Source organism: Ranitomeya variabilis, chromosome 2, assembly GCF_051348905.1.
Source record: "Ranitomeya variabilis isolate aRanVar5 chromosome 2, aRanVar5.hap1, whole genome shotgun sequence".
NCBI lineage: Eukaryota > Metazoa > Chordata > Amphibia > Anura > Dendrobatidae > Ranitomeya > Ranitomeya variabilis.
This window is the reverse complement of record NC_135233.1, coordinates 261230120-261254488: the sequence shown is the minus strand read 5'-3', so window position 1 is coordinate 261254488 and position 24369 is coordinate 261230120. Positions and strand designations below refer to the sequence as shown.

At 46.4% G+C, this 24369-nt stretch overlaps 1 protein-coding gene across 2 annotated transcripts in view; it reads left to right on the top strand.

The window, feature by feature from the left end:
* Positions 1–24369, top strand: part of DIPK1B (divergent protein kinase domain 1B) — a 186426-nt gene that overhangs the window by 95476 nt on the left and 66581 nt on the right. For both annotated transcript variants that reach the window (XM_077284790.1, XM_077284789.1), the window contains exon 2: positions 13961–14095. Coding sequence is in view for 1 of the 2 variants with exons in the window: in XM_077284789.1 (XP_077140904.1) it covers positions 13961–14095 (135 nt within the window). In the remaining variant the exon portion in view is untranslated. The remainder of the gene's footprint in view (positions 1–13960; positions 14096–24369) is intronic.

Sequence of the window (24369 nt, the reverse complement as noted above, 5' to 3'; positions counted from 1 at the left end):
AATAAAAAAAAACACAATACTATCACCATAAGTGCCATTATACACAGGAGAGCTGTACTTAGTATGCAGTGTCTGTGTACAGGTAATCCAGTGATCACCAGTGACATTATACACAGGAGCTCTGTGTATAGGTAATCCAGTGATCACCGGTGACATTATACACAGGACCTCTCTATATAGTATACAGTGCATAGTGTCAGTGTATAGGTAACACTGACTCACCAGTGACGTCTCTAGGTGAAGTCCTTCATCTTTCATCCAGCACAGACCGCCATCACTTCATCCAGCCAGGACTCGTCTCTGCAGGAAATAACACAGTTATCTCGAGTTCCACTTGCAGAACACAGTACTTAATTTTCCCAACTTCTACATTACACCACATGAAGAAGGCGACATAGTATCACTCTACACAGTAATAGGACCGCCCCTCCATTTAAAACAGTGTACTCAAAAAATAAAATAAATACATCACTGCAGTAATAATATCCCTTAATTAGCCCCTATGGTAATAATATTCGCCATCCTAGCCCCCGTGTGTCTCATTCCTGGCGTCAGCCATATGTTCTCCCATCTTGCCCTAATGAGTATCCATCCTGCCCCATATGATCTCCCCATCCTGCCCCATCTGTCTCCATCGTATGCATCCTGCCCCATCCGTCTCCAATCCTGCCTCCAGTGTCTCCAATCATGCCCGTATCACCATTCTGCCCCGTCTCCAATCATGCCCCCAGTGTCTCCAGTCATGCCCCAGTGTCTCCAGTCATGCCCCCGTGTGTCCAGCGTTCTGCCCCAGTGTGTCCAGCCGTTCTGCCCCAGTGTGTCCAGCCGTTCTGCCCCAGTGTGTCCAGCCGTTCTGCCCCAGTGTGTCCAGCCGTTCTGCCCCAGTGTGTCCAGCCGTTCTGCCCCAGTGTGTCCAGCATTCTGCCCCAGTGTGTCCAGCCGTTCTGCCCCAGTGTGTCCAGCTTTCTGCCCCAGTGTGTCCAGCTTTCTGCCCCAGTGTGTCCAGCGTTCTGCCCCAGTCTGTCCAGCGTTCTGCCCCAGTTTGTCCAGCATTCTGCCCCAGTGTGTCCAGCCGTTCTGCCCCAGTGTGTCCAGCCATTCTGCCCCAGTGTTCTGCCCCAGTGTGTCCAGCGTTCTGCCCCAGTGTGTCCAGCGTTCTGCCCCAGTGTGTCCAGCGTTCTGCCCCAGTGTGTCCAGCGTTCTGCCCCAGTGTGTCCAGCGTTCTGCCCCAGTGTGTCCAGCGTTCTGCCCCAGTGTTCTGCCCCAGTGTGTCCAGCGTTCTGCCCCAGTGTGTCCAGCCGTTCTGCCCCAGTGTGTCCAGCCGTTCTGCCCCAGTGTGTCCAGCCGTTCAGCCCCAGTGTGTCCAGCCGTTCTGCCCCAGTGTGTCCAGCTGTTCTGCCCCAGTGTGTCCAGCGTTCTGCCCCAGTGTGTCCAGCGTTCTGCCCCAGTGTGTCCAGCGTTCTGCCCCAGTGTGTCCAGCGTTCTGCCCCAGTGTGTCCAGCGTTCTGCCCCAGCGTTCTGCCCCAGTGTGTCCAGCATTCTGCCCCAGTGTGTCCAGCGTTCTGCCCCAGTGTGTCCAGCCGTTCTGCCCCAATGTGTCCAGCCGTTCTGCCCCAGTGTGTCCAGCGTCGTGCCCTGGGCCCCCCGGATCGCCGCTCAAAATAAAAAAAATAAACAACAACAAAAAAAAAACAAGTTCCGCTTACCTGCCGCGCTCCTGCTCTCTCCACGCAGCTGAAGCGTGCACTCGCCGGCGACTGACAATGACGTCAGACGCCGGCGACATGCACGCTGCGGCTGACGTCAGCTGCCAGCCTCAGATTGGCTGGCGGCTGTTAACTATTGACGTGCGGGCGCGGGCCCGCACGTCAATAGCGTTAAACAGCTGCAGCGCCGGCCGCCGCTAAGGGCCCGGTTCAGCCTGCAGCTGCCGGTAGGGGACGGTGAGCAGATGAGAGGGGGCCCGATGCGGGCCCCCTCTGCCCACCGGGCCCCATACGCCAGTCACGGCTGTAATGCCCTGATGGCAGCCCTGCACACGGACAATCCTGCACAGCCCCGCACACACCCAAACAGTCCCGCACAGCGCCGCACACATCCGAACAGCCTGCAGACCACGCCCGCACACACCCGAGCAGTCCCGCACACATCCGAACAGCCCGCAGACCCCGCCCGCACACACATACACGCACATCATCACCGCCCACACACTTCCCTCCTCCCGAACTGCAGCGTTTCTCGGACCCACATCTGCAGCAAAACTGCAGATCTTTTTTACATCTGCGGTTTTGTTGCGGATGTGCCCGACTCAATTAAAGTCTAAGGGTGCAGAAACGCTGCAGTTCAGCACAAAGAAGTGACATGCTGCTGAAAAAAAAAGCTGCGTTTCGGTGCGGCTTTTTCCGCAGCATGTGCACAACAAGTCTGCGGCTCCCATAGACTTACATTGGTTGTGCACTTCACTGCGGATATGATGCAATTCTGTGCAGCGAAAAACCCTGCGGATCTGCAATCAAATCTGCAACGTGTGCACACAGCCTTAGCATTTAGTGAACCTAGCAAAAAAGCCAAGCAAAAAACTAGTGTGGGATTGCAATTTCATCGCACTTTGAATTTTTTTCACATTTTCTGTTACACGACATGGTAAAACCAATGGTGTCGTTCAAAAGTAGAACTTGTCCCACAAAAGATAAGCCCCCACATGGCCATATTGACGGAAAAATTATGGCTCTGGAAAGAAGGGGAGCGATAAACGAAAAAAGCTCCAGGGGTGAAGGGGTTTAGAAACATGGATATGGACATATCTATGGAAATAGACATATCCATCCATCCATCCATCCATCCATCCGTGTGTAATGGAGTGTGGGTTGAACAAATGTAAAAGAGGAGGTTGGACAGAAATGACATCACAAATGTTTTTGAAGCTAGAGGAGGGAGGGGCTGGGGTGTGTTTTGGAGTGGGTGTGGTAGGTTCCGGCTTAGTGGCCAGTGCAATGCATCATGGAACTTGTAGTATTAGAGCACAATAACTCAGGAGAAAGGAAGTTGTCGATTAACCCCATGAGAGCTGGATCCAGCACTGAAGATGTGCTGCTACAGCATGATAAAAGGTAATATTGCTAAAATAAACACAGTGGATGTTTTCAGTGGCACATAATAGTGGACAACCTCTGTAAGTATAAGCGGATACATTTTAAGATGTTTTTAATAATAAAAAAAGTGCAAATACAAATATATAATTCTGATGCAACAAACTAGGACACTGACATGTTTCATTTTTTAATATATTTTCTGTAGGTAAAATGTAGTCCCTTTCCTACTAGTGTCTGTCTTCTTTGTGTGACTTGTACGCTGTTTGTATGGCAGCTTTGTCATCTTCCTGTCCTTGTTATACAGTTATGCCTCCACCAGTGCTGTGCTATATGAAGCGCAGCTCCGCAGGGGGTGTAGAGAATGCTGGGTGTCCTCTCACACAGTCTGTTCGCTCTGTGGTTGCCAGGAAGACACGCAAGATAAAGACATTATCAAGACTAATTAATTAGCCGTGAGGAACTTCCTGGACTGATATCAGCGGGGTGGGGTGGGGGATACACATTACAAAAGATCAATTGAGGATCTGTGATCATCAAGTGAAAATTCATAATTTAAAACATGGTTTATGTTGGAAACCTATTGAACCTTTAAGAGTCATGGCTGCCATTTATCGTTCTAAATACAAACGGTTTAGTCCAAATATCAAAGTTTACAGTTTTCAGGGATGCCTGGCCGCCAGCAGTGCAATACTGGGGCTACACAATGGAAGTGACAAATGGAACTCCAGTTCTTTGGAAATACATCGGCTGAAGTAGGAATTAATCTGTTGGATGGACAACAATTCAGTGCTGCTTCTTCTTTGGATGAAGCTTTACACGGCCATTTCTCAAGATAGAATGTGTCACCCTCAAATAATCCTTGTCTTCTAATTAAGGAAAGCCTTTTATCAAACCTAAAATGCGTTTGTAGAACGGCAGGTGAGCACACGTCGCCTGCAGGAAAAATCCGTCATTAGCCTAAAGTCCCTTTAATTGACCTTCTTGTAAAAATATGGCTGTTGCGTATGATTTTGCACATGTATACAAGTAGTAGGGCCAAGTATGGTTCTTTGGAGAATGCGTTACCTTTGTATCTTGCCCACCAGCTAGAAAATAGAAGGTGCAGGCAATCACATTGCATAAGCCTCAGTGAGAATCTCGACGCATTTCGAATGCAGCTTCAAACCACAGGATGAGAGAAGAAACCAGCCTCTCATCTTTTATGTGTTCCTGGCCAAAAATATATGTATGCAGGAGGCAGCGGGGGCTTGCGGAGCCATGTAGCCCACCTGAAGCTTTGCAACCACAGCATGATAGGAGCTGTGATCGAGATGATGAAGGGATCTCTAAGAAGAAAGCTGAAATAACAGTGATAATGATGTCCTGGGAGCTGCGGGGCACACTGGGTGCAGTAATAAGGAGGAAAGGGTCTGGGGATAGGTCTGCAGGGGCTTTGGGACCTCGGGAAACCATCACTCAAGGATACCCCCCTTCCCTCCCACTTGCTGCAGTACAGAGAGGCAATGAGGTAGCTCCAATTGAAGAGGAAACCACAGGACACGTAATTTCACGTTGTGTCTCGAAAGGAAGAAATTGCTGGTAAAATGACACGTAATCACAGTGCGTGACTCCATGAATTGTAGTCTGTGTGCTGAAGAGCTTCAGAGCGGCGTGTGCAAACAAGAAGTGGAGGCTTTTAATTTATATGTGATGTTTTATAGTCATGAAAAACGGAGAATCCTTTTAACATTAAAACAGAAAATGTCATGGTCGAAGTGAGCATGAGGTTTCCATGGTTTGTGTTCAGCCATAACCTGAAATCCATCTGACTAATATTGTGACACTCCAGAACGTACCACAAGTACCGGCATATACCAGGAACAGCCCACAAGACCTGGCGTATACCGGGAACACCCCACAAGACCCAGCGTATACGGAAACATCTTACAAGACCCGGCGTATACCGCGAACATCCTACAAGACCCAGCATATACCGGGAACACACACCACAAGACCTGCCGTATACCGGGAACAGCCCACAAGCCCTGGCGCATACTGGGAATATCCCACAAGACCCGGCATATACTGGAAACACCCCCCACAAGACCCGGGGTATACCGGGAACATCCCACAAGACCCGGCGTATACCGGGAACACACCACAAGACCCGGCGTATACTGGGAACACCTCACAAGAACCGCCGTATACCGGGAGCATCCCACAAGACCCAGCGTATACCGGGAACACACCACAAGACCCGCCGTATACCGTGAACACACCACAAGACCCAGCGTATACCAGGAACATCCTACAAGACCCAGCGTATACGGAAACATCTTACAAGACTCGGCGTATACCGCGAACATCCTACAAGACCCAGCATATACCGGGAACACACACCACAAGACCTGCCGTATACCGGGAACAGCCCACAAGCCCCAGCGCATACTGGGAACATCCCACAAGACTCGGCGTATACTGGGAACACCCCCACAAGACCCGGGGTATACCGGGAACATCCCACAAGACCCGGCGTATACCGGGAACACCACAAGACCCGCCGTATACCGTGAACACACCACAAGACCCAGCGTATACCAGGAACATCCTACAAGACCTGGCGTATACCGGGAACACACCACAAGACCCGGCGTATACCGGAAACATCCCAATTTATTGTCAACGATCTCTACTGCACCCGTAGGGATTGTCCAAAGCAGAAAACTCTTTTTCCTTGACCCAGTGCACCTGTCTCTATTTTGCACCTTTACATTTCTCTGACCACAGCAGTAAAGACGTACATACATGTAGTAATCTATATTGAATTCATGAAGATACTCTATCAAGGAATGGAGTTTCTTTTCAAAATATATGTAAAAGAAACACAAAAACAATATTTATGTGTCCTTGGACGTAGCCATGACAACTGGGATAGAAACCTCTGTCCGCATTCAGAGAAGTGAAAACCGCTGAGAAGAATGATGTGCTGCTGCCATCTTGTGTGCCAACTTGACGTCATTGCCGTAGCCAAGTAATGGTTGGCGAGGAGCACCAAGGCCCAACTTCAGCACGGACCATATCTTCTGCAGGACCCAGTCACATAAAGTCCAGCCCTTGGTCGATGATCCTGCAGAGACAGCAGCTCGAACCAATTCATTTTTCCATAACTGAACTTTAATTATAAAGACTGATGTTTAATCTTTAGGATACTCCAAGAAAGGCTGGAACCGGGGTTTGTGCTTGTGTTTTGTGTCAAAGTGATCGACAGATTAATTTTGATGTATGGATAATGGAGACTAATAATGTTATGTTAATTATGTTACTAACATAAATGCTCAAGCCTAGGAACCCTATGGTCAGGCGATCCTTAATGTATAGGGATGTAATTATTATTTTTCACATTAATGATATTTCATGCCGTGGATGTTTCTCCACATACTACTACATGGTCTGATACATGGATGCAGTGGGGTCAGGAGTTGGAGTATAGAATCCACGCAACTGATGTTACTAGTACTATTTATTTTTTTCCTCCACCCTGGTCTCCCTCACATCAAACCAACTATAATCTTTTACCATATTAAAAATGTTTGATTAGTATTTACATACTTCTATATAAACCTGAAATTTTAATTATGTATAAGCATTGCTTTTTCCCTATCATGTGATGTCCTAATATAGTATACATAAGCCTAACATGGTTGTGTTCCTTAAGGCTTTCTTGCCTCTTATTTCCTGATTTTACTATGCTTCAATTGTTTAATAATTTTTGGACAAACAATTGCTTTTATATTATCTGGCGTTTTGGTGCATTGCCATATCCAACAGGGTCCCCTGAAAGGGTGCGTTACCAGTGTGAGACATGTAGATCAGGAGAGCAGACTGTCAGGAGGCATTACAAGTGTAATGTGTAATGACTGTCATTTACAATGAGCTCTGGAGGTGAGGTCTCAGGGAGATCTGTGTCTGGCCCATAGATTTTAACAGCTTTTTTACTTACATACATAGTAGTGTGAAAAGGGGTTTGCCCAATTCATGATTTCCTATTCTTTTGTATTTGGCATATCCACCTATGAATGGCTTAAGAAAAACAAAATTAAGACTTTGGAGTGACCTAGTCAAACTCCTGACCTTAATCCGATTGTGATGCTGTGGCATGACCAAGGTGGTTCATGCTTGGAAACTCTCCAAAGTGGCTGAATTACAACAATGCTGCAAAGATGAGAGGGACAAATTCCCTCCAGAGTGTTGGAAAAGACTCATTGCCAGTGATTGTAAACGCTTCATTGCAGTTGTTGCTGCTAAGGGTGGCCCAACCAGTTATTAGCTTTAGGGGGCAATCACTTTTTCGCCGTGGTTCGCTGGAGTCCCAAAGCTTTAGAAGTGGCTTATAACCTTTTCCATACTGATAGATCTCAATTACTTTGTTTCTCATTTGTTACAGAATTTCTTTGGATCCCTGCATGATGTCTAGCTTTTCAGGATCTTTTGGACTACTTCACTTTGTCAGGCAGGTCCAAATTAAGTGATTTCTTGATTGAGGACAGGTGTAGCAGTAATCAGGCCTGGGCGTGGCTACGGAATTTGTACTCTTCTTCCCAAAGATGTGATAAATCGCAGTTAATTTATGTTTTAAGTGGGGAGGCAATCACTTTTTCACACAGGGCCCTGTAGATTTGAATTTCCTTTTTTTCCAATAATGATAAAGACTAGAGTTGAGCTAATTTGATCGGGTCCCTGCTTAATCAGAAAGGCATAGCGCTTACCGAATAAGCTGCAGAGGGAACCCGGATACATGAAGCGTGCCGGCTGATCAGCTGTCCGGCTCCGCAGCTGCATGTGTCGCGGCTGTGTGACACACAATACATGCATGGATAGTCCAACACACAGGCTCTCCATGCATGTGCTGTGACTGTGACACAGCCGTGACACATGCAGCTGCGGCACCAGATCAGCCGGCGCGCTCCACACATCAAGGTTCCCGCTGTAGCTTAATCAGTAAGCGCTATAGCTTGCCGAATAAGCAGGGACCCGATCAAATAAGCTCAACTCTATTATAAAGACCTTCACTTATAAACTGCATTTTGTGATTACTTGTGTTATCTTTCTCTAATATTTCAATTTGCTTGGTGATCTGAAACATGTAAGTGTGACAAACATGCAAAAGAATAGGAAATCAGGAAGGGGGCAAACACTTTTTCACATCTCTTTAGTAAAAATGTGGATTTCTCTGGAATAAGTCTACGTTCACATTAGCGTTCGGTGCCGCAGCGTCGCCGCATGCGTCATGCGCCCCTATATTTAACATGGGGGCGCATGGACATGCGTTGTGCTGCGTTTTGCGACGCATGCGTTTTTTTGGCCGCAAGCGTTGGGCTCAGAGAACGCAGCAAGTTGCATTTTTTTTGCGTCCAACTTTCGGCGAAAAAGGACGCATGCGTCGCAAAACTCAGCGTTTTAGCATGCGTTTTGTTGCGGTTTTGTTTGCGTTGTCGTTGCGTCGCTGACGCAGCGGCGCTCAACGCAAATGTGAACGTAGCCTAAGTCATCAAATCCAGATATCAAGGTGTCATTTTATTAAACTTTCTATGACCTCCATGCTCATTTAAACCATTTAAGAGGGTTGATCCTACTGACAAATTAACTTTAACAGGATGTGTTGAAACCTACCTGCCCCATGATCACTATGGCTGATAACAGAGAGCACCAGATGGTATTCAGGTTCCATTACATTAACGTATTAACACAACGAGTAGGATAATGAACTGATTGAGGGGAGATAACGGGGTGTGTAACTACTGGGCCACTGCCTTGAATGGAGCGGAGGTGGAGTATGCGCACCTCTCTGCGGAGCCCTGATTTCGCGATCACTGGGGGGCCAGCAGTCAGACCTCAGTGATTAGCAGCTTTTATCGTATGCGATGGATAAGGGATCGCTTGTTATTTTGGGAATAACTTTTTAAGCAATTGATCATATTGAACTGCAAAGCAATTGGCACACAGAAATCCTCCATTCTTTACACTGCTGGCTAAACTCCGATAACTTTGTAAACTGTTTGTATTACTGACAACCTTTTTTATGACTCCTTGAGCCCCGTGTACACTGTCACCGTCTCTATGTATAAGCCCCTGATTCCTTACTGGGCGCCGTTCTGCCGTCCTGGATCCTGCGTTCCAGTGAATTACCATGTCATTTGCACTTTCACCGATAATACGTTGATATGTAAATATACTCCGGCATTGCGTCACCGTTGTAGCTCCGATCATTCCCGCATATTTATCTTTTCGGCATTAATTTGTTTCTTTTAATCTCCAGTGCCGGAAGTTACCATGGAAACAGAAGAGGCCGCCTTGAGCACTGCGATAAATATACGTTTTAACCTCCCGTCTCTTAATTTTTCAACCACTTTTAATGCCTCCCAGGTTCAGATTTGCACAAAAAATTCTGCAACTGATGAGAGATTCATCCAAGACGTGGATGCTGGTGGTCTGAATACCTAACAACAAAGCAGAACGTCATGTTTCTTTGTTTGCTGGTGAATATTATGTAGCAGTGCAGCAAGGATCTCTATAACTATCAATATATGTGGCTCGTCTGTGGAGGGAATACGTAGCATCATGTCCCCAGCCCAGCCTGTATACAAGCCCATGGATCCTCTGTATACAATTTCAGGTGCTTCACGAGAGCAAAAGCAATGTGGAAGGAAAACATGAAAATTTACTTTGGAACCAAACATTTTTATTTTCACAAGGGTATCAGGAGAAAATGGACCAGAAAATTTGTTGTGCAATTTCTCTTGAGTACGCCGATACCCCGTATGCGGGGGAAAGTCACTGTTTGGGTGCACGGAAGGGCCCAGAAGGGAGGGAAAACTGTTTGACTTTTTGAACGCAAAACTGGCTGGAATCAATAGTGGGCGCCATGTCGCGTTTGGAGAACCCCTGATGTACCTAAACAGAGGAAACCCCCCAATTCTAACTCCAACCCTAACACAGCCCTAACCCCAACATACCCCTAACCTTAATCCTAACCCCCACACCACCATAACCCCAACACCACCTTAACCCCAACACAACCGGAACCCCAACACAACCCTAGCCCTAATCCCAACCCTAGCTCTAACCCCAACTTTAACCCTATCTCCAACCCTAGCTCTAACTCCAACCCTAACACTAGCTCTAACCCCAACCTTATCCCTACATCTAACCCCAACCCTAGCCCTAACTGCAAAGAATGGAATAAAATACATTTCTTACATTTTATTATTTTTACCTATCTAAGGGGGTGATAAAGAGGAGTTTGATTTACTTTTTTTTTGATCACTGTGATGGGGTCTATCACAGAGATCAACATGAACCAGTAGGAAAAATCTTTTATTGGTGCCGGCTGGCAGATCTCGGTGGGCGCACTGCACATGCACCCACCATTTTCTTCCTGGAAAATTACACGGAGGGCCAGGGGATGGAGTCGCAGGATCCAGGAATGTCTGAGGTACCGGGGGACCTCATTTCTCTCTCCTCTGGTATGCTGGATCATACCAGAGGAGAGAGAGATGAATGGAAAATCAGAGGTTTTTTTTTCTTGCGATCGGTGAATAACAGCTATCACAAGACTGGGGATGGTAAAAAACAACCCAAATCATGTTTTCTGGGGTCTCAGATACCACTGGTAGCCAAGACCCCATAGATTGTTGGCCCTGTAGTGTAGGGTGTAGTGCAGCGGGGTTGGTGCAGTGTGACAGACAGGCAGTGACCACAGGAAAGTTAAAAAAAATGTGTCTTTAATGTCCAATGTACTCACAAGCGGAAAACAAATAGTATCCTCCAGGTCACAGCCGGGTAGCAAGACAGTCCGTATCGGAGACTGGTTGCCATGGGCGACTGCACCACCATGTCACGCTGAGGGGTGCCACTTGGTTCCGTGTTACTTCACACAGGCTGAGACTTGCAGAGCCACCTGCTCTGCAGTTTGCAAATCAAGACTGACACACCCAACCCCTTGCTGCAGGGTTTTTAAATGGAATCTGTGGCCATGGGCCACTTATAAGACCCGGACTGGAGGGAGCGAACTGCTCCACTACCATCCTGTAGTTCGCTCCAAGACTAAAAGCCCATGCCGGGTTTTCTTTTATCTGCCTTGGGCAAATAGTTTGTCCAAGACTAAACTTACTTTTATTTTGCACTGCAATTACAGCTATATCTGTAACTGCAATGCACTCCAGCGGCCTTAATACGCTTTTATGTGCCACCTGGGGGGATGCATAACGGTCCTCGCATATAAATAACATCTGTCACCGCCTCACAGGGGATAAAGTTCTTTATTTCAAATAAAAACAAAACGCACTTTTTTTAAATTTAAAAATAATAGTTACTGTATACTCACCTAATGCCCATTCCATTGAAGCCCTCACCTCCTGTAATAAAACAAAAATAAAAATAAAAAAAACAATATCCCTCATCTGTCTGTCGTTCTGTCCCACGCCGTAATCCATGTCTGGGATAAATAGTTTTCAACCTGTACGGTGCCAAGATACGACTGCCCAGGCTGAGAACTACTGGTGAATGAGCTGCTGCGAGCGCAGCAGCGGGCTGAACTTCGGTGACCGTAAGAAAAAAATCAGTGAGTTCACCCCAGATCACCATTAGAAATTCCTTATAGATGCCTCTCTATTACTAAGTCGTGAGCTTGATGTCATCAGACAATATAAAGGTGACATCAACCCCACAAACATGAACTCCACTTGCCACCGGCACAGGGCAAGTGGGAAGAGCCGGGCAAAGCGCCATCTAATAAATGTGCCTTTCTGGGTGGCCATGGTCTGCTATTTTAGGCTGGGGGGCCAATATCCATGCCCCCAGCTGTCTGCTTTAGCTTGGCTGGTTGTCAAAAATGGGGGGGACCCCACTTCATTTTTTCAAATTATTTAAATAATTTAAAATACGGCATAGTGACCCCTCTATTCTTGATAACTAGCCTTGCTAAAACTGACAGCTGAGGGTAGCAGCCCGCAGCTGTCAGTTTTGCCTGGATTTTTATCAAAAATACAGGGGAACCCCACATCATTTTTTTCAAATATATTTATTTATAGCGCAGACTGCAGTTGATGAATACTCCCATCAACAATCGCCTGCTCTCACTGCTATCAGTTGAATACAACTATCAACATTCTTCCCTGCTAGCACTTATTGCAGCACGAGCAGGATAGAATGATGTGAGCGATCTTCAGCACCCAGAGCCGGAGGACAGCGCTAACTGTACCGCTGCTTCCCAGATGCCGGTACGCATGATTCTGATTCTGCACTCAGTTGCCACACATGTGCCACAAGTATTAGACACACGCACACTGATATCTCTGGTACTGTTTTTTCCAGTACCGGAAATATTACGTGTGAAAAAGGCCTAATGGCTGGTACACTTCACCTACTCTCTGCTCAGCATGAGGAGCATTATACCAGATTTCTTCAGCTAAGTGATAGCTAATACATCAAGAGCAGGAAGATCCAGATGGCATCCTCCCAGCCTGATAAAAATGAGGGAACGTTTCAGGTGCCTGGGGCCAGACTTCGCTTCCTAATATGTGCAACAAATAGGATTTGTGTCCATGCTTTGCTCTGTATTAAACTTGTTGCCAGAACCTTAGGGAGATCTGATAACAAGTCTGCGTTATTAGTGATGAGCTTAACTGAAATGTGGAAACGACTGTACAAGGGCCAGTGTCCTGTACCTCAAGAATCAAGTGTCAGAGTCATAATCCCATGCCCCAAGTGTCAGCGTCATTATCGTGTACCCCGATTGTCAACGTCCTCATCCTGTACCCCGAGTGTCAGCGTCATCATCCTGTACCCAGAGTGTCGGCGTCATTATCCTGTACCCCGAGTGTCGGCGTCATTATCCTGTACCCCGAGTGTCAGCGTCATTATCTTGTACCCCGAGTGTTAGCGTCATTATCTGTACCCCGAGTGTCAGCGTCATTATCTGTACCCCGAGTGTCTGCTTCATTATCTTGTACCCCGAGTGTCAGGGTCATTATCCTTTACCCAGAGTGTCAGCATCATTATCCTGTACCCCGAGTGTCAGGGTCATTATCCTGTACCCCGAGTGTCAGCGTCATTATCTTGTACCCCGAGTGTCAGGGTCATTATCCTTTACCCCGAGTGTTAGCGTCATTATCTGTACCCCGAGTGTCTGCTTCATTATCCTGTACCCCAAGTGTCGGCGTCATTATCCTGTACCCAGAGTGTCTGTTTTTGTCCTGCACCCCGAGTGTCAGAGTCATTATCCCGTACCCCCATATGTTATTGTTCGGTGTGTCCCGCAGTAGTTTTGTGGTCTCAGGTATTCTATGTTTTCTCTGAACATGTCGAATACATTGTCAGGTTGGTGAAACATAATGTCTTCTTGCTCTGTAAGCCCAGGAGGGTTGTGGGCTCTTGTCCATGGGCTCCTCTGGTGAGGAACATTTTTCAGGCCTGACAGATGGCTATTGTGTGTCTTCATTCCCCATGCAGGCCGGAGCTTTCTTGTGGGATACATCTCGCTTTCAACATGTTCTCTTTAGCCGACACATAGAGACTGGTAAAATGTGTATTTAAGAAAAAGTGAAATTCTGGCTAGAAATTCCTGTATCCATCCCGACTTGCAGCTGACGCAGGTACACGGCTCAATGAGAAGCGATGACCTTGAGAAGCTGAGGTCTAAGCAAATATTGAGCGCTATCTCCTGCACAGCGAGATGCTGACTCTGAGCTGGCACCACAAGCCCCGGTCGTCTTACCGTGTCTGGCATACAATTCTGTTCATGAAAGTAAAGCCTTTTTTTCTTTCCGCTCTTGTGTGATGTATACCCGCCTTGTAATCCGTCCTCTTGTTTTGTTTTTTTTTTATCCTAGAGTCGCCTTCCTGGTATCAAGGTGAAATATCTCTTCTTGGCATGGCTTGGCATCTTCGTGGGCAGCTGGGTGGTTTATATCCACTATTCCTCCTACTCGGAGCTGTGCAGAGGACACGTGTGCCGCATGATTATTGTGAGTAGCAATCATGGGATCCCAGCAGTCAGGGCATCCTTGTACTATTGTCAGCCTCAGAATACCTAGAAAATGTCTGATAAGATGAATGCATGGTGGTAAACTGTGAGAATTGTATTTCTGCATCGGTCTCTGCGGGACTCCTGCCATTCTGTGGCTCTTCTGCCTTTTGTGATAATCGCCAGACTCGCAGATCTCAGTGAATTATTAAATGGCGGCTTATTCATGGCGTACACATACAGGTCTGCGACCTTAAGCCTTTACTTCAGGTCCTCGAGCAGCGATTGTGAACATCATAGGACGACTTAATTTATTTGTTCACGCTATAATGTGTGTCCGGCTTATTGTGCCACACAATCTACAACACTCGCCCTTATCAAGAGCTTCTGGGAGCGACTAAATTAAACCTGTTCTTGTATCAAAAGATTTGAGACTGAAATCACTTCTTCCAAGTCTTCAGGATTGCTTAAAAAAGCCATCTAATCTTTGGCTACAACGGCCTTCTCCAGTCACAAGGATTGAGGAACAGTAATAAAAAGGAGAGCGAACATCTAGGAAGAAGCAGAAAATCGGGAAGTTTACTACATTATCTATGTAACTCAAGTCTGAGACTTTTAATGGTGGTAGGCTTCATTCTCACTGATCTCTAGTGATGGATAGGCGGCATTCTCAGTGATGTCACCGCTGATCTCTAGTGATGGATAGGAGGCATTCTCAGTGATGTCACCGCTGATCTCTAGTGATGGATAGGAGGCATTCTCAGTGATGGCACCGCTGATCTCTAGTGATGGATAGGAGGCATTCTCAGTGATGTCACCGCTGATCTCTAGTGATGGATAGGCGGCATTCTCAGTGATGTCACCGCTGATCTCTAGTGATGGATAGGAGGCATTCTCAGTGATGTCACCGCTGATCTCTAGTGATGGATAGGAGGCATTCTCAGTGATGTCACCGCTGATCTCTAGTGATGGATAGGAGGCATTCTCAGTGATGTCACCGCTGATCTCTGGTGATGGATAGGAGGCATTCTCAGTGATGTCACCGCTGATCTCTAGTGATGGATAGGCGGCATTCTCAGTGATGTCACTGCTGATCTCTAGTGATGGATAGGCGGCATTCTCAGTGATGTCACCGCTGATCTCTAGTGATGGATAGGCGGCATTCTCAGTGATGTCACCGCTGATCTCTAGTGATGGATGGGAGGCATTCTCAGTGATGTCACCGCTGATCTCTAGTGATGGATGGGAGGCATTCTCAGTGATGTCACCGCTGATCTCTAGTGATGGATAGGCGGCATTCTCGGTGATGTCACTGTAGATCTCTAGTGATGGATAGGCGGCATTCTCGGTGATGTCACCGCTGATCTCTAGTGATGGATAGGAGGCATTCTCAGTGATGTCACCGCTGATCTCTAGTGATGGATAGGAGGCATTCTCAGTGATGTCACCGCTGATCTCTAGTGATGGATGGGAGGCATTCTCAGTGATGTCACCGCTGATCTCTAGTGATGGATAAGCGGCATTCTCAGTGATGTCACCGCTGATCTCTAGTGATGGATAGGCGGCATTCTCAGTGATGTCACCGCTGATCTCTAGTGATGGATAGGCGGCATTCTCAGTGATGTCACCGCTGATCTCTAGTGATGGATAGGAGGCATTCTCAGTGATGTCACCGCTGATCTCTAGTGATGGATGGGAGGCATTCTCAGTGATGTCACCGCTGATCTCTAGTGATGGATAGGCGGCATTCTCAGTGATGTCACCGCTGATCTCTAGTGATGGATAGGCGGCATTCTCAGTGATGTCACCGCTGATCTCTAGTGATGGATGGGAGGCATTCTCAGTGATGTCACCGCTGATCTCTAGTGATGGATGGGAGGCATTCTCAGTGATGTCACCGCTGATCTCTAGTGATGGATAGGAGGCATTCTCAGTGATGTCACCGCTGATCTCTAGTGATGGATAGGAGGCATTCTCAGTGATGTCACCGCTGATCTCTAGTGATGGATAGGAGGCATTCTCAGTGATGTCACCGCTGATCTCTAGTGATGGATAGGAGGCATTCTCAGTGATGTCACCGCTGATCTCTAGTGATGGATGGGAGGCATTCTCAGTGATGTCACCGCTGATCTCTAGTGATGGATAGGCGGCATTCTCAGTGATGTCACCGCTGATCTCTAGTGATGGATAGGAGGCATTCTCAGTGATGTCACCGCTGATCTCTAGTGATGGATAGGCGGCATTCTCAGTGATGGCACCGCTGATCTCTAGTGATGGATAGGAGGCATTCTCAGTGATGTCACCGCTGATCTCTAGTGATGGATAGGAGGCATTCTCCGTGATGTCACTGCTGATCTCTAGTGATGGATAGGTGGCATTCTCAGTGAGGTCACCGCTGATCTCTAGTGATGGATAGGCGGCATTCTCAGTGATGTCACTGCTGATCTCTAGTGATGGATAGGTGGCATTCTCAGTGAGGTCACCGCTGATCTCTAGTGATGGATAGGAGGCATTCTCAGTGATGTCACCGCTGATCTCTAGTGATGGATAGGCGGCATTCTCAGTGATGTCACCGCTGATCTCTAGTGATGGATAGGAGGCATTCTCAGTGATGTCACCGCTGATCTCTAGTGATGGATAGGAGGCACTCTCAGCGATGTCACCGCTGATCTCTAGTGATGGATAGGAGGCATTCTCAGCGATGTCACCGCTGATCTCTAGTGATGGATAGGCGGCATTCTCAGTGATGTCACCGCTGATCTCTAGTGATGGATAGGGGGCATTCTCAGTGATGTCACCGCTGATCTCTAGTGATGGATAGGAGGCATTCTCAGTGATGTCACCGCTGATCTCTAGTGATGGATAGGAGGCATTCTCAGTGATGTCACCGCTGATCTCTAGTGATGGATAGGAGGCACTCTCAGCGATGTCACCGCTGATCTCTAGTGATGGATAGGAGGCATTCTCAGTGATGTCACCGCTGATCTCTAGTGATGGATAGGCGGCATTCTCAGTGATGTCACCGCTGATCTCTAGTGATGGATAGGAGGCATTCTCAGTGATGTCACCGCTGATCTCTAGTGATGGATAGGAAGCATTCTCAGTGATGTCACCGCTGATCTCTAGTGATGGATAGGCGGCATTCTCAGTGATGTCACAGCTGATCTGTAGTGATGGATAGGAGGCATTCTCAGTGATGTCACCGCTGATCTCTAGTGATGGATAGGTGGCATTCTCAGTGATGTCACCGCTGATCTCTAGTGATGGATAGGAAGCATTCTCAGTGATGTCACCGCTGATCTCTAGTGATGGATAGGAGGCATTCTCAGTGATGTCACCGCTGATCTCTAGTGATGGATAGGTGGCATTCTCAGTGATGTCACCGCTGATCTCTAGTGATGGATAGGCGGCATTCTCAGTGATGTCACCGCTGATCTGTAGTGATGGATAGGAGGCATTCTCAGTGATGTCACCGCTGATCTCTAGTGATGGATAGGCGGCATTCTCAGTGATGTCACCGCTGATCTCTAGTGATGGATAGGAGGCATTCTCAGTGATGTCACCGCTGATCTCTAGTGATGGATAGGCGGCATTCTCAGTGATGTCACCGCTGATCTCTAGTGATGGATAGGAGGCATTCTCAGTGATGTCACCGCTGATCTCTAGTGATGGATAGGAGGTATTCTCAGTGATGTCACCGCTGATCTCTAGTGATGGATAGGAAGCATTCTCAGTGATGTCACAGCTGATCTGTAGTGATGGATAGGAGGCATTCTCAGTGATGTCACCGCTGATCTCTAGTGATGGATAGGAGGCATTCTCAGTGATGTCACCGCTGATCTCTAGTGATGGATAGGAGGTATTCTCAGTGATGTCACCGCTGATCTCTAGTGATGGATAGGAAGCATTCTCAGTGATGTCACCGCTGATCTCTAGTGATGGATAGGAGGCATTCTCAGTGATGTCACCGCTGATCTCTAGTGATGGATAGGAGGCATTCTCAGTGATGTCACCGCTGATCTCTAGTGATGGATAGGAGGCATTCTCAGTGATGTCACAGCTGATCTGTAGTGATGGATAGGAGGCATTCTCAGTGATGTCACCGCTGATCTCTAGTGATGGATAGGAAGCATTCTCAGTGATGTCACAGCTGATCTGTAGTGATGGATAGGAGGCATTCTCAGTGATGTCACCGCTGATCTCTAGTGATGGATAGGAGGCATTCTCAGTGATGTCACCGCTGATCTCTAGTGATGGATAGGAGGTATTCTCAGTGATGTCACCGCTGATCTCTAGTGATGGATAGGAAGCATTCTCAGTGATGTCACCGCTGATCTCTAGTGATGGATAGGAGGCATTCTCAGTGATGTCACCGCTGATCTCTAGTGATGGATAGGAGGTATTCTCAGTGATGTCACCGCTGATCTCTAGTGATGGATAGGAGGTATTCTCAGTGATGTCACCGCTGATCTCTAGTGATGGATAGGAGGTATTCTCAGTGATGTCACCGCTGATCTCTAGTGATGGATAGGAAGCATTCTCAGTGATGTCACTGCTGATCTAGATATTCACAGTATCTAATGTATGTGGTGGATTTTTGTCCTCCTGTTACAGTTTTTCTTTAGTATATCTCTGTGGTAGCATTTCTGATTAATTCATCTCATTGCTTTCTGATTATTATTTTTCTTCTTCTTTTGTGTCTTTCTAATGGATTACAGTAATTTGCGCTCGTGTCTTTCTTTGCCAGGTATCAGGCCATTCTCTGTGTTTCTGAGCAGTGCTTGATGCCTGGTACCTGGCGCTCCTCTCCTCCTGCAGACAATGTTCTCGCCGTGCTCCGGTTACTCGGTTGGGTTTCATTCCCTTTAATCTTCCTGGCGCTGCACTGAATGCATTTCTCTCCGCTGTGCTGTATAATTTTGATTCCAGTCCGTTTCTTTGGCACACGTTGTAGACTTTGCTCGCTCGCTGTTTCTGCTCCTCAGCCCTGTCTCCGGCGAGGCCAGGCAGATGTCATAACCCATTCATTACGCAGGTACATCAATAAAACATGGCCATGCTGCAATGGTTTCCATTATATAATGCAGGCAGGCTTTCTGATGTTCTGCAGAGCGCCCAGAGATTGCTATCACCAGGAAACCGCGATGATGATGATTTACTTACAAACCTCCATTCCGAAAGCAAATTATGTTGCACATCTAGAAGCAACAGATGCATTCAGATCACCAAAAAGGACAGATTTACAGGACCCCCGAGCCCACGGTCCGGCTGAAACTTATGTGTCATTGTATTTAAAGGGAATGTGTCATTAGAAAGTGATCTGCTGTTTAAATAAGGTTTTTGTTTTGCATGTATTTTTTTATTTACCAATCATGATATTTATTTAAAAAAAAAAAAAGAAAAAGATTAGTAATCCTGCAGTTTTCACAGTGGCCGCTGGGCTATTTTAGACTCGTGCCTTCATGTTCTTTCAGAAAGAGTTTACAGCAGTTTCCCTTATCATCAGAGGCAGGATAACAATGTCTGATATTGGATAGCACCTCTATACACAGCTAATAACACAGGATTCACAACAGATGATATCACAGCTCACCTCCTCCTGTACTATGTCTGATAACGCCTCTATATACAGCTGATAACACAGGATCCACCATTCACAATAGGTGATATCAGGGCTCTCCTCCTCATGTACAACATCTCTATATACAGCTGATGACACAGGAGCCACCATTCACAGTAGATATCAGAGCTCACCTCCTCCGCCTGTACAATGACTGATAACACCTCTATATACAGCTGATAACAAAGGATCCATCATTCACAGTAGTTGATATCACAGCACAGCTCACCTCCTCCTCCTGTACAACATCTCTATATACAGCTGATAACAAAGGATCCACCATTCATAATAAGTGATTTCACAGCTCACCTCCTCCTGTACAAACACCTCTTTACACAGCTGATAAATGTCCACAAATCACAATAGGTGATTTCACAGCTCACCTCCTCCTGTACAATTACTGATAACTCCTCTATATACAGCTGATAACACAGGTGCACCATTCACAATAGGTGATATCAGAGCTCACCTCCTCCTCCTCCTGTACAATGAATGATAACAATTCTATATACAGCTGATAACAAAGGATCCACCATTCACAATAGGTGATTTCACAGCTCACCTCCTCCTGTACAATTACTGATAACTCCTCTATATACAGCTGATAACACAGGTGCACCATTCACAATAGGTGATATCAGAGCTCACCTCCTCCTCCTCCTGTACAATGAATGATAACAATTCTATATACAGCTGATAACAAAGGATCCACCATTCACAATAGGTGATTTCACAGCTCACCTCCTCCTCCTGTACAATTACTGATAACTCCTCTATATTCAGTAGATAACACAGGATCCACCATTCACAGTAGGTGATATCAGAGCTCACCTCCTCCTCATGTATAATGAATGATAACAATTCTATATACAGCTGATAACAAAGGATCCACCATTCACAATAGGTGATTTCACAGCTCACCTCCTCCTCCTGTACAATTACTGATAACTCCTCTATATTCAGTAGATAACACAGGATCCACCATTCACAATAGGTGATATCACAGCTCACCTCCTCCTCATGTACAATGAATGATAACAATTCTATATACAGCTGATAACAAAGGATCCACCATTCACAATAGGTGATGTCACAGCTCACCTCCTCCTGTACAATGTCTGGTAACACCTCTTTACACAGCTGATAAGTGTCCACAAATCACAATAGGTGATGTCGCAGCTCACCTCCTCTCCTTCCCTTCACAATGACTTTTGCACTTGCTCATTAGAGGCTTAACTACAATAGTCAGTCTGTTGCTGCTAATGTACATTTGAATTTCCTGAAATTTAGAGTCTAGAAAAGCCTCAGTGACCGATGTGAAAATCATAAGATTTCTAATAGATATTTTTTGTAAAGATTGTGATATAGAAAATAAAACCTTGCCAAATTTTTAAAAACAATTTTAAAGGAAAAACCTGATTTAGAGAATAGATCTTTTCGTATGACAGGTTACCTTGAAAGCTATTTTACTTAGTCATCTTGTACTCCAGACACATCCAGTGCTGCATTCTCCATCCCATTGCTGCCACTTATAGAGAAGTGTTACTTCCAGTATCAGCCATATGATGATGCAGCTCCATGTGACTCCCATAATGCACTGTTCTATGTAAATGCAGCATTGGGTGTGATTAGAGTATAAGTAAACATGATAAGTCAATACATTAATTGGAGCAGTGTAGTAATTATTATGAGCTTTATTCCTTGTTGTTTTTTTTTAGGAGTAGGAAAACATGTCTGCTTTCTTCCTGAATCCAGCACCACACCTCTCTACAGGTTGTGTGTGATATTGCGGCTCAGACACGTTGAGCTGCAGTACCAGACACAGCCTGGATATGGGTGTGGCGCTGTTTTTAATGATCCTGGATCAGGAGGGATATTCTGATCACCATTCAGTAGTGCACTGCTCCTCTGCCTCCTGGCATGATGGGGGTCGGAACCAGCCACCTCTGATAGACCACAGCAGTGGCTGGTTACCTAGACAACAAACTGTGTACACTATATAGTGAAAAATCCATCAGTTCTGGAGAACAGAAAGGATTTTCAATAAGCGGTAAATTACAAAGTCGCTTGTTGTTACAAATGACATTTCAATTGTCCCCCTTTATGATGAGGAGAGGAGCCCTTTAATAGGTAAACTAGTAGGTAGCACTTCCATCCATAGACTATTTGGAGCTTGGACACAGACTGTGACAGGCCAGTGCTCATAACCCCCAGCTTCTGTCCCCACAGTCCCCTGACGCTGATGGTTACGTCTGCCCATTGTTAGCAGCTCCTCATTGCACAATCTGTAGTGACTACGTTTTTTTTTTCTTGGCAAAAACAATCCCATCTCCCAGCAGAGCCTGGAGGACAGAAAATCGAGGTCTCTGTCCTTTACCAACGTGGCTGCGTGCGCTCCAGGCGTGTAGGATGAGTCAGAGCATATGGCACAGCCAGCATGGCATTTCATTAATACCGCCATGTCTGCACACCCATAATAAGCACACGCTGCCTGCCAGCCCGGACATTGTGTGAGGAGAAGGGTCCCGGAGCTCGGCCAGTCCTCCCATCACCTGCTGCAGAGGGGCAGGTAACGGAACCAACCAAATGATGGCTGCACAGAACGCACATCCCAGACAGTAACATTGGAATGAAATGCAAGATCCTGCTCCGACATGTTCTCTGTAGCTCACGTGTGAAATCACGCAGCAAGTTGTGGATTCATGTAGATTATTCTCCCATCTAGATATTATAGCTAAATTGTAGTAAAATTCCACATTATTTTTTTTTCAAAACTGAAGCGGATTCTATCATTCCATGGCCAGAAATTCCACTGTGACGACAAGGTGTGAATGCACCTAATGTAGGGTGTCTCTGCCGGTGACACAGAGACGCTTTGCTGTGGGCCCAGGCTCATAATGTCCTATGGACTGGATGGCGGATTTCCTGCAGCGGCTTCTGTGGTGCGGCTGTCAGTCGGTGTCATGTCTGAGCGCCCATCATACTCTGCCTCTGTAGAATCTGTCTTGTGCATTAGCCCGATCCCTCACTATGGCCGCGCCGCTCCCGTTCACTTTGTTGCTGTCTCCATATCCTCTTATGATTTTTGCCTTCAGGTTTTTAATCCTTCTGCAGTTTCCAGGTTTCTACTTGCTGTTAGCTAATGGATATATTTATGTATATACCCAGGCCGCCATTATCAACGGCACTAATCTGTCACTCTGGGTTCACACGTTGCCTCTGTACAATTGCTACGAGGCGGCAGACACCGCTCCGACAGGGGGATCGCTGCAGTTTTACAATAAATTGGAGCGAAAAGCAATTTAAGGGTGAAAGCAAAGCTGCCGTTCATCTGCGAAACCACGGAGCCATGACCATCAAACGGCTTATACCTGCAGTCAGACAGACGTGTGGTCTTGGGCACAGTCCGGCCGCAATCTAGGGTCGTGGGAAGGATCTTAGGAGGTAAACAATTATACATGATATAGAAAAAGCCCACTACGTATAAGTCACAGGTTATCGCCATTTATATACATTTAAATGCTAAATACACATAAAATAGCAAATTAAGCCACATGGAATGGCATTAGATCGTTATCAGATGAACGATTGTTTGACTGACAGCTATTCCTCCATACACGGGAGCGCTCCGCTGTGTGCTCTCTGGGGAGCAGTGCCGACTCCTATGGGAAAATAAAAGAGAGTCAGTCCGAAGTCAGACATACTGTATCGGTGTCTCCCGCCACTTCATTTATCAGCAGAGAGGCGGGAGGAACCCACACACAACTGTCAGCCGACATCAGTCTCATCAGGATATCCGATAATGTATATAATCATACACCCTGCCCCAATGAAGATCATATCAAATTAAAGAGTGTGAATTAAAGAGTGTGACCACTACTTGGACCTCACCTTGTTATATGCTTTACCCTACGTAAAATAATAAAAAAGTGACCGATTCTCCTCTCCCGCAGAGATGCTGAGTCTGATGGCACTCGCATGCAATTGTTATGTGAGCACTGCAGCAAATCCCCTCTGATGTCCGAGTTTTGCCCAAGTGGTCGGGTGCGTTGAGCTGCCCGCTAGGAGATGCTGATTTAGTCATTGTTACACAAGTGCCAGCAGACCCGGCCCCGACATTGCTGCAACGGTGCTGGGGCAACAGTTGAGTGTCCATTATTTTGTTTGTTTTTTTATTACACTGAGGCTTACAGAATTTGAGAGAGGTGTGTCCAAGTAATGGACAAACCCTTAATAAAGACCGAGTCAAAATGATGAAGCCAACCTAAATAGAGAATACACAAGTGTCAGACATAAAGACAGATACACGCGTTACCCTCAAAAGAGGCCCAACAAGTGAGTATTGCCCAAATTGGCGCACATTACAGCCAAATAGAAGCAGTGGAGGAGGAGGGAGGAGTGAAGTTCAGCACGACCATCCAGATAGTATAAAATTAAATTTTATTTGGAACTCAAAACATTAAAAATTCTTGAACCAAAACCCAACGCATTTCTGGCACATGAGTGCCCTTAGTCATAGGGTAATTGAGTCACAATTTATGAAAGAACTAATATTAAGTGTGGGACTTCGGGGAAGAGCCAAGGTTTTTCTCTTATTATCTGCAAATTCGCATACATTGCACCGTTCCCCGACAAATTTGAAAAAACCTTTGCAT